General features: G+C 33.8%; 1 protein-coding gene across 3 annotated transcripts in view; it reads right to left on the bottom strand.

Moving 5' to 3' along the window:
* Positions 1-521: 521 nt before the first annotated feature.
* LOC106466107 (GTPase-activating Rap/Ran-GAP domain-like protein 3) overlaps positions 522-18,783 on the bottom strand; it is a 184,701-nt gene continuing 166,439 nt past the window's right edge. For all 3 annotated transcript variants that reach the window (XM_022394066.1, XM_013926347.2, XM_022394065.1), the window contains exons 22-29: positions 18,416-18,579; positions 17,255-17,413; positions 14,497-14,563; positions 12,415-12,495; positions 11,604-11,722; positions 8,245-8,359; positions 7,292-7,464; positions 522-3,233 (exon numbers count right to left, since the gene is read on the bottom strand). In XM_022394066.1, the coding sequence (XP_022249774.1) occupies positions 2,862-3,233; positions 7,292-7,464; positions 8,245-8,359; positions 11,604-11,722; positions 12,415-12,495; positions 14,497-14,563; positions 17,255-17,413; positions 18,416-18,579 (1,250 nt within the window). In that variant the 3' untranslated portion in view covers positions 522-2,861. The remainder of the gene's footprint in view (positions 3,234-7,291; positions 7,465-8,244; positions 8,360-11,603; positions 11,723-12,414; positions 12,496-14,496; positions 14,564-17,254; positions 17,414-18,415; positions 18,580-18,783) is intronic.

Genomic DNA, 18,783 nt, shown 5'->3' with positions numbered 1-18,783 from the left:
ATATGACTGAAAAATTTCATTTTTTCTGAAAAGGTGGTGTCTATTTACTTGTGACCACGCTGTGTACATACAGTAATAATAAAATTGGTGGTTGCAGGTTCAGTCCTTTAGTGTTGAAACAGCACTTGGCAGACTAATGGAATTTTAGAAACAGAAACAACAGATCATGTCATATTATAACCTAGGTGGATGTATTTGAAGTTAAGCACAAAGCTACACAATGGGCTATCTGTGCTCTGCCCACCACGGGTATCGAAACCCGGTTTCTAGCGTTGTAAGTCCGCAGACATACCGCTGTGCCACTTGGGGGGGGGCAGGTGGATGTAATGGAATAAATTATTAAAGTAGACATTATATAGTTCTTCATACCATAGTTCATATCCCCTACTTCTTGTTTACTTCGAGTTCAGTCCACTTTGTCTACTTCCAAAATTTCGCTAGCCTATCATGCCTAGATCTGACGCTAGAGGACTGAAGTATCTGCTAAAGCCACACGGATATATATATATGTATTAACGTATATCAGTTCCATGGCATCACAAGTGAATATCAGAATTATAGTGAAAACATACACGTCAGGTGTTTTTAATTACAAATTCTAACAACATAAAAAATTACCCTTTTTGTAATTTATGTCAACCACATTCTCTTTAAAGAATTTCCTTTTACTTTTAGTTACATCTATATCTAGATATAAACAAGTAATACAATATTCACGTTTGATTTCGTGTTTACGATATAGATAATGTAACGAACAACAGCTTACAAAACTAGATATTTGAAAAACGCGATATGTATTAGATAATTAAATTTCAATAATTTAGTAACTTACACATACTTGAAAAGCTATTTTATTCTTAAAAACCCCTGGGTAGAAAAATGTCCAAATAACAGCACATGTATGGAAAGTTAAAACTCCTTTTTTCCAATATAAAACATGCTTTAAAATAACGGATGAAACAAAGTTAGTCATGTTAAAGTTTTAACATGATTGATTGACTCGTTTTAAGTATATCATAATAGTTCTTAAAATAACTTTCATTTGTTGAGTACTTATTATTTGAAATACAATGAAACAAGTTACTAAGCCCCAAGATTAATCAAGATTTTAGTGTTCCATGGTCCTGGCTTAGAAAAAAAAAATTACGTTAACGCCTTCTTAATTTTCAGATGTTGAGAAGAAAATCAGACTCCATCAAATTCCTGGAGACATTTGTAATATGAAGTTTAAGTCATTAACTCATTGTTAAGTTGTTGCCGGAACTTAAGCTTTGGTCAAATAAGAGCTTCGAACATTGAAATAGAACATCTGAACAATTGTTTTCTCGTATTATTTAATACGTAAAAAAAAGCACGTGGAAAAACAACAACAAAGATTGTTTGTTTGTTTGTAGTTATGCACAAAGCTACACAATGGGCTATCTGTGCTCTGCCCACCACGGGTATCGAAACGCGGTTTCTAGCATTGTAAGTCCGCAGACATACCGCTGTGCCACTGGGGGGCAACAACAAAGAACTAGTGAACTTTGCACTAACGTGCTAGAATTAAGTTTTAGTTTCTGATTTCGTTTCTAGGTGCTTGAATACGATAAATGCATTAGTATTGGTACCTCATTATAGTCACATGGTATTTCGAGTTTGTAATAACTACGAATGATTTATGGTTCAAATAGTTGATTACGTACAAGTTGTGACGTCCCTGAAATGTTCGTAAAAATTGCCTTATTCTAGCTTGTTATCAATAATTTTATTTTGTTTCGGTTATGTGTGCTGTGCCCACAACAGCTATCAAAACGTGATTTTTAGCGTTATAAGCCCCCCAGACTTACCGCTGAGCCACCGATGGGCAGTAACTTCTTTGCTGATAACCAGATAAAAAAGTCTCTAAGTTACATTTACTCTTTATGCATTACGTACTGGATCCGCTAGACTCAAATCTTCTAATTTTTTTTCATTAATTACATCTTTCTTTTTATCACTAATGGGACACACTGCATTTGGCTTAAGTTTTAGATGACAACCGTTTGTTTTTAATTTCAATACTTACCACTTAAGAAACAAGTTCGCAAAGTGACGTAGATAAAAAAAACGAAACTGTGGCTATAAGTTCAGGTGTCTTAACTCGCAGATAGTTGTTTTACAATTCTTAATAGCATGTATATTTTCATACCAAATGAATTACCACAGCTACACACTCGGCTATCTTCACCGTGTGTGCCGCGGGGATTGAACCCAAAAATATAGTGTTATATGCCCTCAAGCTTACCGCTAAGCCACTGGGAGACTGAATATAAAAGAAAATATGCTGATACTGTTATTCCTGAAGTTACAATATTTATGTTTGTGAGATGGATCGAATGGAGATTTGTTATTGCATTAAAGCATTATATCTTGTGTCAGATTAAAAAAACAACAACATCTTTATATCATTATCTGTCAGCGTACACTCACATATACTTATCATACTAAATTTTGAAGAACGTTCTTATTACACTTTTAACTTGTAATCCAACCCACTTTAACTTGTTATCTAATTCACTTGTCTTGAATGATAGTCAATACTGGATATTGTGCACAATTTAAGAATATAACATGGTGCTTTTACAATTTAAACATACGAATCACAAATATATGTAATATTTTTGAAGTAATAGAAAACATTTGGTACATAAGTGCAGATAGAATGTTTTGTTCTGCTGGTAAAGTAAGTGTCACAAATTCAAGAAAAAAATCAGCAAATGTTGATTGTGAATGTAAAAACAAATGTGTTGTTCGACAAAGCACGCTATTTAAATTTCAGTGCTAATTTAGGCTTCAGGTGCTTTTTCATTCTATTAATATATCTCAAAATTTCTGGGAACTCAAGAATCTTCAGTAAGTTCCAAAAACACGCAAGGACTGAATGGCGGAGTAGACCCAGACGTTTTCTTCAGTCCTTGTTCCTGGTTGTTAAAGCACAACAAAGGAGTTGATCCACAATTTTTCCCCGCAACAGAGTTTAATGTGGAATAATTATATGCAGGGGAGCTGCCAACATTGTTCTCTATTCCAAAATCAAAACTGTACGAACTAGCATTTCTTCTGAGTTCACAGTCTGAACTGACCGAAAGCGTGTATTCTTTGTTCAGCTCTCGTGTGGATGACACCTGGTGGTGGAACATAACAGGATGTTGAGGCACTGGGGAGGATGTTGCACTCCTACTGGGTCGTGGATCAGGTCGTAGACGATTGTCCTATAAAAACCCATTAAATTCAATTTTATTCAACACAAAATGCATTTTATTAAGAAATACAAAAGCAATCTGTTTGCCTCTCATTGTTGCATTTAATACTCTCATCATTATCATTAAAAAATGAAAAATAAAACAAAATATCCCTTAATTCAAATACAGATTCTATACCAGATTCTTGTAATCTTAAGCCTAATTTAAAAAGAAATCGGCAATAATTCTTTCAGCACCTACATAAAGAAACTTTACGCGAGTTTGTTATAAAACACCTTAAGTTGATGCGTATCATGAGACAATAAAACTTTAATAAATAGTCATAAAAACAAATTCGTTTGAACATACTCTTTTTAATAATATTTCAAGAACTTCCCACGTGACTCTGAGGCTTAATAAATCATCAAGTATGTAAAATTTTAACAGATTTTAAATAAGACGATTATGCGTTAAATCAGAGTAAACTCTACCACAATTCAGGGCGAGTCTGAACTTGTGCATTAGTGCGCATTTCATTTATCACAACTTTTGTTGTAGACAATGAAAAGGATCTGAAACTCGGAGACGTATTAATATTATAAAAAATTGACGTATTCCGTTAATATCAGAATAGTTGAAGTCGTGTAGTACTCGACTGCATACAAACTTAAAACGAAACAAAACATGATGCATAACAAAAATACAAGATATATCAGCGTTTTATTGCTAAACTGTTTTCCATTGAGGACAATATTATTGCGCCACCTAGCGTAACAGAAAGCAACTAGCTTCTCACAACCGGTTACAGCTGATTACTAGCAGTTTAGGTGTGTGATGATGATGATACCAGAGAACTTACATTTGTTTTTGCTTTTAGTGTTAATATCTTATTAACTGGAGACTTGTGAAAAGAGGTTCGATCTGATAAAAAGTGTATCAGTACACTTACACGAGAACTATTTTTGTAGCTGCCTTTTTTGCTCGGATGAATTTTAAAACATCCTTTGTGTAATTTCGCAGCCAGATCACGTCTCAGTATTTAACGTATTCGATTAGGAATACTAGGTTTTCAGGTTCAATACGTGGTGCCACCAAACAAGCCCGTGCGTTATAACAGCGACACTAAAATTCCACTGTTCGATTAGAGTAATTCAGGAGTTGGCGGTGGGTGGTGTTGATTAGTTGCTTTCTTTTTAGCCTATGACATCAATATTATGGACGGCTAGCGAAGGTAGCCTTCGAGTAGCTTCGTGCAAAATTCAACAAACAACAGTGACAGATATCACCGATTGGTTGCATTATATTTGGCCCGCAGTTCAAAATTATGGACGGCTGTGCCCGAACCATAGAAATCTTTTAGTTAGCTGTTTTTCCACTCTGGACATAAGGTATTGATCTGGTGAACAACTGACGAAATCGTATTTTCACCTTCTTGTTTTATCTGTTCCATTAATATGACGCTCTTCTTTTCTTCTTATTGTTGGACTTTAATTAAAATCTAATAAAAAACACTTTAGATGTGAAAAAACTGGTGCGTCCCCAAAAGGATTCAGCATGCGACTTAAAGGAATTAAATCAAAACTGGCGGCCAAACTGGTAGCTACACTTATAGCATTGATATTAATTTTACAGTAACTATTCTTTCATTACTTAGCTAGACCGTGTATTTTGTTTTACCCACCATCATGGCCCAAGTTGAACAAAAACACGGCTAATTAGTGAATGAATATTTACTGTAAAATTCTTATCAATTCTATAAGTGTAACTACCAGTTTGGCCACCAATTTTGATTTCATTCCTTTAAGTCGCATGCTGAATCCTTTTTGGGACGCACCTATTTCTTCAAACCTAAGATGTTTTTGATTAGATACCTTGACTTTTTGTCAATACACACCAACAAAGCACACCAAATATGAAAGTGACACTCGATAGTAACCAACATTAGATTTAGGATCGCAACCCTATTATTTCGAACAGACCTTTACTTTACAGAACCAACAGATTCTTCAAAATATATGGTGGTAGTTTTACTCTCTAAAACAATGTTAATAACTTCCTTTATAGTAACGCCACGGAATTTAGATTAACAGTTTTTTGTCATCACCCCATGCAATCGGCACAGCCGTATGAAGCATCATTATTTATGCTAGTTTCTTAAGCTAATATCAAGTGACGCTAAACGCTCTTTAATTAGGATAGTTTAATAAAATTTAGCAAATCTGTGCTGAAAGGTTGGCAATGAACAATCAATAATAACCGTCCACTCCTTTGAAAATTTGAGCTAGAAACTGCTAATCTAGTTTGCTTGGCCTAACCAATACTTATGTATCTGCACGTCTTTTCACCTTATAGTTTTGCTGCTCGAAATCAGCTGTCTTTAATGCTAATGCCAAAAACTAAAAACGGTCCACTTTTACTCTTAGGTGAAGCTGTAGTAAAAACGCTAGACCGATAGCTCATGTGATTTCTTGCGTAGGCATGCACATAAATTTTCGTTGCAGTTGTGGCTTAAACTTACACCAAATGTGACTCCTAACTGTAGTTTGAAAAGATCTACCAGTGCACTAAATTTGAAAAAATCCAAAGAAGTTAAATATATTTTTCTATCAAATAAAGTTCCGTATTTTTAGTGCGACGAAAAAAAAGGAAAAAAAAACTCAATCAAAATTGGAGATGTTATATCCGGTATTTTTTAAGGAATTGCCTTGAAATTTGGTGTGTGAAGTAAGAGTCCAGTATAGCACATACACTGAAGATATGTGATAGTTTGGGTTACCACAGTCCGAAATACAGAAGGTGAAGAATCGCTAAACTATCACTCCTGTTAATAACACACAGTATGTCCTGCTACCGTGTGTTTTCATATATTTCACTGGATGTTGGGAGACGCTGTAGAAATAAACTTTTGTCAAAGGGTGTTCTGAAGTGAATTAACCTGCCTGTGTGGACTTTGACTAAAAAGAGTCAGTTATTTAAATCTCTGAATACAATTGTGATAACCAATAGTGTACATACGTTTAACTTATGTTAAATATACTATTTTAAAATAAGTGGATTATGTGCTGTCCGTTTATTGTTGAAATTTATCGCCAGCAAGTTACAGACACCTACTGCAAAGAATCCGACCCTATAAAATTCAATGAAATACTTTGTAAGCACACTAAGCACTTATTATGTTGTGCTGATCGAGCAAATTTTAGAGTACGATAATGATATAAGATTGTTTTCAAAATTTTAAGGATTTTCAATAATCTGAATGTATTAAACTTGAATAATATACCCACTGGGTTCAGATGCCTCATTGCACCAATCAAGCCCCTCCATTATTTCCAAATACTTCTAAAGGTAGAAAACAAGGCCCTTTAGGAAAGTCGTCCGTGGTACCTGAGCATGTGTGACACATTTGGTCCTCCTAGCTTGTGAGTGGGATTATAAACATGGTTACCGGATGGAGCCAGGGACACAAAATTGGATGCTAGATTCATGTTCAGCGACTCTAGAAACATTTCCCCATCATGCGTGGGTGACCTTCCAAGCGCGTTCAGGCTCCACTTAGTACTCCAAATAAATAAGGGTAAAGGGACACCTAGCGGGTGACCTCGAGTCCACCTGCCATGTGTGATCCTTCTAGCTCCAAAACTCCAGGAAAAGTTCGAGGATAAACAAATTCACAAACACACTAAGTGAATTCATGTAGGATAACTTAAATCTCTAACAAACATTAAGTTGATGAAATTTGGTTGAATGGACGGTATCGTGCCTGTTGTAGAGACACAAATATAAAGGACGACGTTTTGAAAGTCTTCCGCCTTTCGTTTTCAGAAGACTAAGGGGAAAGACTTTGGAAACGTCGTCCTTTATATTTGTGTCTCTACAACAGGCAGTTACCCTCCATTCAAACAAATTTCATCATGAATACTCTGCCTAAACAATCTATCAAAGAAACATTAAGTTGTTCCTTGAAAAAAGTTTCTAAGATTATGCATTATCAAAAATCAACACTTATTTTATGAATATTTATAAAGTTTGTAAGAATATATCAATAAAGTTGGTAAAATAGTTTGTTTTCAGATTTCTCCAGAACTAACGTGAAAGTCTGGGGAAAGGAAGTTTCTATTGAGCGTCGTGGGGTTGAGTAGAGGTTGAGGAGACGGGGTGGGTACTCGTCGTTCACAGGGGGAGCCACCAGTCAGTGATGTGAACGACATACGGTAAATCCGTAACGGCTTTGATCCATCCATAGAAGTGTTACTGGTAGTAGCTAATAAACAAACAAACAACTCATTTTCAGTTTCTCGTTTTACGTATACAGTGATTTTTATTTTTCTAGAAACATATTTTTAATATCATACGAAAAATAAATCAAATTCATTTAATAGTCACTTATTTTTTTGTCATCCCGGAGTAAGTAATTCTCTGGTTATTGTCATGCAAATTTCCAAGAGTATTTAAACGAATTCACTAAGTCAATCGTGGAAGATTATGAAGCACAACATGACGTCACACTTGGATACATACCTTTCTTTAGAAACAATCAGGTGTACGTTTTCATATTTTGTACAAAAAAATTAAAAACATCTATAGAATATTATTAGAAATCATATTAACTTTTGTTTGTTTCTTATTAAGCACAAAGCTACATAATGGGCTATCTGTGCTGTGCCCACCACAGGTATCGAAACCCGTTTTTTTTTTTTACGTTATTAGCCTTCAGATCTACAGTTAGACCACTGGAGAAGATTCATATTAAATAAAAACTAATAATCATCCCAAAATAAATAGTAAAAGAATACAACAAAAATGTTTTCAATAATATCTGCCAATTGAATTTGACTCCCAGTGGCACGGCGGTATGTCTACGGACTTACAACGCTAGAATCCGGGTTTCGATACCCGTGGTAGGCAGAGTACAGATAGCCCATTGTGTAGCTTTGTGCTTAATTACAAACAAACAAACTAAACTTTATATTTCTTTAGCGAGTGCACTTTTTAAAACTTATTTCGGATTAAATCATTAAAGTTAAAGAAAAAAGTAACTTACAATGTGGTGATGCTGGTGGAGAAATGCTGGGATCTCTTTCCATCTTGTCAACTTTTACTCTCTCTCTTTTTACTTGAAAAAATTCTGGTGCCGTACTTGAAAAGTAGATGTCGCTCTGTAGTAAGAATAAACATAAGCATAAACGGATATTCGCATTTTCAACTCGATAAGGTGTTGAGATAGAACTAAAATAATAATCTTAGCAAGCTTCCTTTTATTGGATTCAGTAGGCTATATTAAATGGCTCACATCAATGAGCGACTCAGCTAAGTGCTATTCAATACTGAATGATAAAACTGAATTACAACAACGAGTTACACAACTAAATGCTCTTCAATACTAAATTATACGACTTTCTCATAACAATGAGTTACATAACTAAGTACCTCTTAATACTAGATGATACGACTAATCTACAACAATAAGCTTTACGATTAAAGTGCCTCACACCACTGAGTTGTATAACTGTCTCACAAAAATGACTTATTTAACCATTTCGCAACAATGAGTTACACAACTAAGTACCTCTTAATACTAGATGATACGACTAATCTACAACAATAAGCTTTACGATTAAAGTGCCTCACACCACTGAGTTGTATAACTGTCTCACAAAAATGACTTATTTAACCATTTCGCAACGATGAGTTACACAACTAAGTGTCCCTCCGCATTAAATGATAAGTTATACGACTAAGTGTTTCTCACATCAATGAGTTATACTAGTTCTCATAACAATGAATTAAGCACTAAATGTCTTTCTTTTTATTGGTTGATTGATTTTTAGCCACTAGGGGAGATTAATGGCGACCAAAGCACAGGTCTCTTCTTGACAATAATGTTGTCCCGTCAAAGCACGTTTGACAGTCCAGGCAGATTGGCACTGTCCCTAATTCCGAATCACCGATTACGAGGAGTTAACCGCTCCGCAGAACCCACTTTTACTTCTACTAATTATCATTTACTAGCCTATAGTACGTCAAAAAATGATGGGGAAAGTATTACCACCCCCCATAGTATACCCTAACCTCACATTTCATAGCTAACTGAAATAAATTAAATCAAGCGAAATCAAGCTTGACCAACAAAGAGGCAGTCAAACGTCGGTAAATTCCTTTGTGAGCTAATCAAAATTAAGATCATTATGAAATGAATTCGTGGCGTATTCATAGAACAATTATTATAAAAATCAGTTAGATTAACAACACCTAATATACAGAAAAGCCGGTACGTTTTAGTAACACTAAACTAAACTAACTGGCAGTTATTTTGATGAAACTAATTATTTCACCTGAATTATTTCATCAGTGGCGTTCGAAGATTGAGCAATCTTCCTTCACCCCGCTTATGATTAGAAATTAGCACAGGCTAAGGTTTTTACAGGCTGATTGAGCATATTGTTACAGGGCAGTTGAAAACAATAATAAAATAAAATTTAAGGTGGCAGGAAAAATTGAAGGCAAAGGAGAAGTTGAGACAAGTGGAGGTGCTGGAGAAGAAAGTAAGTCGACAACACACAAAGTATTCCAACAAACGGGCCTTATCAGGGCCTGGCAGGGATCAATAAATCCAAGTGCCAAAGCTGGGATCTTTAGGTCCAATGTCTAAGGAATGTTTTCCGTCACTACCTCCCCGTTATGGGAGTGGGTAATTTGCGCGCCTGCTGCCTTCCTTGGATGTGGTAGCTGTTTCTCAGGCTCCCCTTTTCCGGAATCGAGCCCTGATTCCCCGTTCTATTCCTTAACGTGGACCCTGCCGTTCGCTCTCCGAGTCAGTAAAGAAACAAATAAACCTAATATTGTTGTTAATCTATGTAGTGAAAGTATAGAATGAAATGTATAGACAACAAAACTGGAAAAATATTTGTTGATTTCTTAATTTACAATTTCCGTTGATTAATGAGGTTTGTTTTCTATTAAAAACGTTGGTGATATAACATAAAATAGCTTAATTCAGAAACGATTTAAGTTTAAAATTGAATGGATATTTTTATTTTTTCCTCTTAAATTTTATGCACTTGGCTCAAGGCTAGGTGATCCCATATTACGTTTTTACTTAAGGCTTATTATACCAACACTCACTACACGATTTCACGTCACGCGCGCACACACACACACACTTCTCACGCCCCTCTTGCATCTCCGTCACTAAAACCGTAATGGACAGACAGTAATCGAACTATTCTATTTTGATAAATGCATTTTGGCTTTTATGACTCCTCCTATTTCGAGAAATCAAGCGTAACATGACGTAGCACACACTGGCTTTTATACAAATTACATTATATTGAATATTATTTATTTTATTCTATTATTGTTGTATATGTTTTTAAGTTTGTTTTTAACGCCAAGTACCCAAAGTATCTTTTCTCTCTTCAACAATCTCCTCAACGTTCTTCTAATAATAATGCCCAATTCAACCGTTGTTCCAATGTGAACGCCTTTAAGAAGCTGATGAAGCATTATTATAATTATACTTGGCATAAAACATTAGTATTAGGCCTATCATGGTTTTAAGGTAACATATACCCTTTACATAGTGTTATCTATGTTTTGGCCTTTTTATCAGAAAAAACATTTTCATACTATGCTTTTTATATGAAAATATATTGAAATAGGTACAAAGACATATTATGGCACATGTTGTGTAACATTACCACCGTGGATAATTTGCATATAATAAAAATAAAGAAATGTATTACGATAACTTCTACAAACACGACCGAATGCTCTTGAAAATGAGTCCAGACTTTGCACTCTGAAGGTAAAGGGGTTAAGGATTCCAAATATGCAAACAATTGAGTGTGATATTTTTTGACATTTAATGGGTATATGCTACCTTAAACACTACATTCTTTATGTAGCCCTAATAGAAATCGAATCTTTAAAGAATGTAGAGTGTTTAAAAATGTAATAGGCCTAATACTTATGTTTTATGAAAAGTAGACATGCTCAGTTCAATTGATTTAATGAGTTGATCTGACAAAGGTTTTCACAGTTTATTTTTGAGAAAATAACGTATAGAACCCTGAAGACGGAAGTTTAATTAGTGGTGAAAAACGTTTCTACAAAGGAAATTTGTACATTACAACCCATGATAGTGAATCTAATTAGCGTTTTTTCTTTGTTTTTTCGAAACAAGGAAATTTTCTCTCTGACGAGTCAGCATTGATGTTTTTTTTTTGGTTGTGTTTTTTCACACAAGAACTTAACCAACTGATCTGTTGCTGAGGTTAAAACATGCAAATCAAGTGTGGAACCATTAGTGGAAGCGTACAGAAAAAACAGTTGTTCACAAACACATATCTCAAAATGTGTGTTAAGTAATATATTAGCTCAGGGTTATTAAGTAAGATTTACCTTGGCTGTTATCATGGTTAGTTTAGGCATTGTCATGCTGTGTACAAGGTTGCCATTTATAACAAGCCGAATCTCGATCGTGTCTTGGGTAAACGCCATGATGTAGGGGAAGGCACAGACTATAGGGAACAGAAATATATTTCAAAACATGGTAATGGAAACTGAATCCATTCTTTTTTAGTAAAGATACAAAGGAAGCTAGTTTTAGTACACAGAACAGGTCAACTTATCTCATCCCATGTCCTAGAAGTGGTTTGATTTTTACACATCAAGAACATTTAATCGAAAATCTGCAGCATACTTTCAAGAATACAAGAACCAGGTCGTTTAAAGTTGTTATTAACGCCTAACATACTTATCATATATTAAGAGACTAATTAAAAGTTAGAATGATATCTATTTAGAATTCTTTAAAAACTTTAGTATAAAAATATCCAAGAGAGACATATGAACGTGACGATTTGTAATGTACTTGAAAATGTAGGACATTTTTTAATTAGTGTGTTTACTGCACAAACAAAATGAAATGTTCATACATATATACATTCAAAACAGAGCTTGCATACATTGGACCTGAAAAAAAGAACTATATACAGGATCGATACGTAAGTTTCTGTTAATATTAACTACCTGCTGTATAATTACGTCAGAGGTACATGAGCCTTTATTATAGCTCCAAACATTTACAAATTGGACTGTGGACTGTTCTACAGATTATATAGACAGTATACAATTATCTGTGAAAAGTGGAACATGAAAGTCGCAAATAAATACTTACAATATAATTTCTATTTCCTTTGATATTTCTTACCTATGGACTCCGGAACAGAATTCCACTGAAAATCAAAATCCGTGGAACGGTCATCTGTTAACTTTCGAAAGTGTGTCGTATCTGTAAAATATTATCAAAAGGAAGTAAAAATAATCTGCTGAAAATGTGTTGTATCTGCACTATATCATCAACTGCGAATAAACAGAAATGTTGAAAGTGTGTTGCATTTGCAAAATATCGCCAACAGAGAAAGTAAACGAAAATACTGAATGTGTGTCGTACCTGCAAATTATCAACAGAAAATAAACAGAGATGTTGAATGTGTCGTATCTGCAAAATATTGTCAACAGAAAGTAAACTGAGATGTTGAATGTGTCGTATCTGGAAAATCTTATCAACAGGAAATAAACAGAGATGTTGAATGTGTCGAATCTGGAAAATCTTATCAACAGGAAATAAACAGAGATGTTGAATGTTTGTCGTACCTGCAAAATATTACAAATAATAGGGCGTACATAGAGGTTCTGAAAATATGTAGTATTTGTAAAATATTATCGAAAGGAACTGTGAATCCGAGGGTTCATGGTTTGCAACCTGTTGTTGCCAAAATGCGCTCCGCACTTTGGGGCGTGGGTACGCTGTAAGAGTGACGGTCAAATCACACTATTCTGTCAGACAAGACGAAGAGTTGGCGATGGGTGCTGTTGACTAGCTGCTTGCTCTCTAGTCTATCAGTTCAGAATTAGGGACGGCTATGTGTAGCTTTGCGCTAAAACTTTGAAGCAAAAAAAAAAAAGAGTATAAAAATCTGCGGGACACGGCATCAAACAACGCTAAAATCAGGGGTTCGATTCCTCTCGGTGGACACAGCAGATAGCCCGATGTGATTTTGCTATAAGAAAAACACACACTTCAAATTTAAGGACGTCTAACGCAGATAGGCCTAACAAACGAGTCTAAAACATAATTATATCTTACTTAATATACTGGAAAAAGTAGTGTAACGATTTTATTGTTTCCAGCGTTTGCTACAATAAGAGCGTACCACGGTAGTAGGTGAAGTTTTAGTTTCTGAAACTTTAAATAAATATTAAGTAACGTCAAGGTCTTAGTTTGAGATTCTTTAATAACTGAAAATCTCAAGAAACGTTGAATTGCCAATTTTCAGAAGTTCAAACCTTTTAAAAAAAAATAGTGACGTTTTAAATTTCTTTAGTGTTTGATGATTTGATGCCCTACTCAAAACTGTTGAATTTCGTACATGTTATTGGACCAACGGCTTTTAACAATATTGTAACATAATCCAATGGTAAAAGATCAAACCGTGTTTTTGTTCTCTTTACTAGCAGGTAACATATAACTTCATCCCGGATTTTTTTTAGTTCGTGGAATATTGGTAATAATATTACCAATACTGCAATCTTTAAATATCTAACGTTAACTTTTGAATTCAAAGATACATTCACGTTACTTATAAAGTAGAATTTATAGAAAGAAGATCGGCCTTGAATGGAATTGAAGATTTTAGTAATGATGTTATACATGCTACAAAGCGAGAACTTCAGAAATGAGAATGTTAATCCATAAAGTGTTTCCACACGTTACACTTTTCTGCTTTGTATGATGGGATACATTAAGATGAGATGTTCCAGAAAGGGTAAGTAGCATTACTACTGTACTTCTAACCTTTAAATAATTAATATTAATCACACGCCTGGGAAGGACTACAACAAGAATTCCCTTGTTCTATATCTCCTCCCGTTAACTCTTCACTAAGATTAATTGGTATCTAATTATTTAATTATGCATGACCCTTGCATTGTCCTCTTCATTTGCTGATGAATGGTACGTACAGATGTACACATTTTCTCAGTTAATAAGATTTGTTTATACATTTTGATTATATTTCAAAGAGCTAAGGTTTCTAAAGCCGTAAGCATAATTAAATTCAATATAAAGGAACACTTAATACATACATTTATATAATATCTACTATACTATCTTAGTAATGATGTAAATTCTAGTTTTAAAATGCCCTTTAACTTTCGGGTAAACATGGTAGAAATGGATGTTTACAATTATTATGAGTTGCTATAATAAACATTCTGCTGTTTAACTCACGGTTATAACAGAGCAATAATTCAGCCTCCTCGTCTTCGTAAATGTCAATAGCCGTCACCAGATGGACCTATCGATGTAAAAACAATGCTATATAAATTAATTTTATTTGAACGATTATTTTCCAGCATATTTATAAATTACTTTTGTTTAGATTACTTCTAGCAATGACGAATAATTAACACTACGAGCGTGTACATTACTAACGTCAAATCTAAATAATATGTACTTAACGGTACGCCAGAAAGACAACGTCACTTACATCTCTGAATTTTCGAATTTATATAACTTATCTTATCATTTTCTCTCAAAAATATGATAATAATTAGAACGCCTCACTGATTTCGTGTTGTCTAAATTAAATTTTATTTGAAGAAGGAGGAAAAATAGGACTTTATAACTGCCAGAAGAGCATTTCTTTAAAAAAAATTATCTCATTGCGCTAATAGTAACTATGCTGATTCACTTCCGAAAAGTAAGAAGTCATAACTTATTCTAAAATTATCTCACTAATTATCTTACTATAATGGAGCAATGGCGTGGCCGTCTACATATCTATCTATGTATGTGACCGAAATAGTAAATATAACGGTGCCATATGTTGTGCTGAAAAATAACAAGGTTTCAATGCCAGAGGTGGTGATTGAGGCTTATGAAATGTGGCGCAATCTATTGAATGGCACCACAAACGAATATACATAAAAATATTCACACTTTGGGTATTCAAGATTCAGACAATTAGAAAAATAACTACGGTATGTGTAACAACCATCTCTTTATAATAAAACACAATTTTAACTAAAAGTACTATTCTCACAACAAGAACACAACTTTCACTAGGACTGCACGTGAGGGTTTAATATCTTTATTGATGTAATTTTTAAATGTAGTACTAAAAAACTAGAGTTCATAAAAAAAAAACGATTATTTTTTCAATAAAGGGTACCACTCATAATATATGAAAACATTATATTTGCGTATGACTAAAGAACACAATCCGAACACTTTTCCCGTGCAGTACTTCTCAGAAAAAAATATTTATTTTAGAAAATGTTCACTTTTTAAATTTTTTTCAATGCGGTATTAATACTACGATTAGTAATCACTAGCACAAAAATCCGCCCGTAGGGCGCGTACAACCGCTATTAATAAAATGACAGAGGCCATAACTTATTCTACAGTTTCCTTGGTCTGCGGAGTATCACCTTCCTTGTAGTTTACTATAAAGTACACAGAATTAGATGTACGTGATTGCATAACAACATTTCAACGTTAAGGTTTCAAATTTAACATCAAACGAATGCCAGCTTTACACACAAATCCAACAGAAATGTCAAAGGTATTTGTATTTTATCATTAAAGTCCTTTAAGCTACCTAGAAGTAGACCTCAAGCGAAATAAAACGAGACTTAATTGTGAAAAAGGACCTTTAGTTGACCGTGTTCACAAGATTCTTTTATAAAGTGATTAAGACTAATCGGGTTAAGCATAACTAATATGTTTGCGAAATCACTCGAATTTTTGAAAAGAGAAACCTGATTTGTTACAGGATTTGTAGAGTAGAAAATAAGTAAATTCAACAATTTTGCTAAATTTTGATATATCTCTGTTGCGCTTCAATACCGGAGAAAGTATTGTAAATATAATTAAAACATAAAAAAAGGGAAACAAGTAACGGTTGTATCATCTATACTTTAATTTTGGACTGAATTTTACCAAGCCAACTTGTAGAACTAAAGAGGAGAAAAAAATGATAAAAACAATAGTACATTTGTATTTTTAAGGCCTTTCTCTCTTATATGAACTTCTCCAAAATAAATATAAGCCTACAGTTCAAAGAACATAAAATTAATTAACTAATTAATTCAAAAGTTTGAAGTTACACCTACTCAGTAAAACTATTAAAACTGTCAAAGCAAGAAAAGTTTTAGTTTAATCAAAACACAAGTTCATAAAATTTGACCATTCTTCTAATGACTTCTGATAAAGATTTTCTAAAAGCAGAAAACATAGTTAATTTGTAGATTAAAAGTGCACTTTCTATAATCCATATATATCAAACATAAAAGCTTATGTTAACACCGTTAGATGAAGATTTCGTTATAGGCCGTGATCGCATATACACGATTACTATTTTCTTCAGAAAATTTAACACTTTGAAATTTGAAGTATATTTTCTAGGATTAAATACAGTTGCCGATTCATACTTCAATAATGTAATGATTATTAAGTATCTGTAGAATGAAATGATCAATATTTAATGCAGTTAAGTATAAATTTGACATTATGTAATAAAAAGTTCGTAGGTCATTACTTTACAATTTCAATATAATTAATGAATAATCAATTATAATTGCAGTTTTGGGAATGCGGTCCTTTTACGGGCAAATACAAAAATAATTTATACCTTAGAAGAAAAAAAATCTTGGAAATAGAAAAAAATATTTCATTTTGTATTAGGACTCAAGGAAATATTAAATCAGGGCCATAATTATAATTGTTGCTGACTAATTTTTCATTGAATTCAAATAATTAAAATAGTGGTAACACGGATATTGTATACATGGAATTCTGTTTGTGTTGTCCTTATGAAATAGTAAAACTGAAACTCAGAAAATACATACACACATGTATCCAGACTGACTCCATATTACTTTACCCACGTTTTTTATAATGTTTTATGCTGCAGAAAAACAATAAAATTGTTTGTGGAACACCCTCTGGTAGAAAACTAAGAAAACTATTTGCTACAACCACCTACCTTACTACCCTCCACGTGGTGTAGATGAAGCGAATCTCCATTCTTTTCATTGATCAAGTCAAATTGGTGGCGATACCCTACACATATCAGATTTTCCCCTCCAGAGACAGAACTGTCCACCAGGGTGAGCAACTGTGGCGTTTCCGCCGCGGGAAGCTCCTAGACAGACAGCAAAAAAAAAAAAAAGAAAAAGATTCATGATTCAAAGTGATACAAATATTTCTAGATAATGAAAGCATTAATTCAAATTCAATTAACTACAGTTACAATGACACAAAATAAATCTGCTTAGTTTTAATGACAAAACATTCATTCATATGTAGAACTAAGATACGAAATTTGATGACGAGGAACCCACTTTAACCCACTTTTTAGACTAGAGTACAGTGTACTCAGTACAGCGCATACCTCGGCCATGCAGCATTGATCATATTCGGCCATCAAAAAATACAATTTGTATGTTGATTATCAAGATATTATTAAAAATTGTCTTACATTATGAAACAATAAATTACAATCTTTATAAGTAAGAACGTAAGAAAAGTATATTTCATTAACTTTACTTATTACTGGGTAGATTTTTAATTTTGCTCCAAGTAGTCTCCCGGTGGGACAACAGTATGTCTTCGGATTTACAACGCTAAAATCAGGGTTTCGATTCCTCTCGGTGGACACAACAGATAGTTAGATGTGGCTTTGCTATAACAAGCCCGTCAGTGGCACAGCGGTATGTCCGTTGACATACAACGCTAGAAATCGGGTTTCGATACCCGTGATGTGTAGCTTTGTGCTTAATTAGACACACACACAAACAAACAAGTGCTATAACAATACACATACACACACACATGCTTTAAGTAGGTAGCATACTTTGACCGGTAGTTAATATTAATGGTGAGGTTTGCTACAACTGACAAAAGTATCATCGACATACCTTAGATAATACAAAGGCTGAAAAATTACTGGACAACTTTTTCGCTAAAAACAGATTCACAAGTGTCGGCACTAGTTTTGATTCAATTGTAATTCCACCAATTTATTCATATACACTACTATCAAAAATAAAATTATATCTTTTGAAGGTAAGTTTAATTATAACAAAATTATTTAGTTTGTTTCATTTTAGATTCGTTAAAAATACCCATCAAAACACAGACATACTCGAATGAACTGAAACCCTTCGACTGTGTCAGTGTCAGCAGACACGCACCATGCTGTCCATGCCGCAGAGTGACGCCACTGCATAACCAGTAACTTTTTACCAACAGCTACTACCATCCGAAGATGACTTCCACCTGGTCTGCTCAGAGCGTATAGATGACAACCTGTTGTTTCACGTTATAAAAGATATATTAACAATCCTTCTTCAAAACTAACTCTTATGATATAGCGCCACACGAAAAAAAAAAGCAATTACTCGTGACAAATACAAAATTAATGTTTAATGTTTCAGAAAATTGTAAATATATTTTTCTAATCAAATTACCGCTTCATATATATATATATATATATATATATATATATATATA

The sequence above is a fragment of the Limulus polyphemus genome, unplaced genomic scaffold (genome assembly GCF_000517525.1).
Source record: "Limulus polyphemus unplaced genomic scaffold, Limulus_polyphemus-2.1.2 Scaffold2153, whole genome shotgun sequence".
NCBI lineage: Eukaryota > Metazoa > Arthropoda > Merostomata > Xiphosura > Limulidae > Limulus > Limulus polyphemus.
The sequence above is the reverse complement of the archived record's forward strand: the minus strand, read 5'-3'. Positions and strand labels throughout refer to the sequence as shown.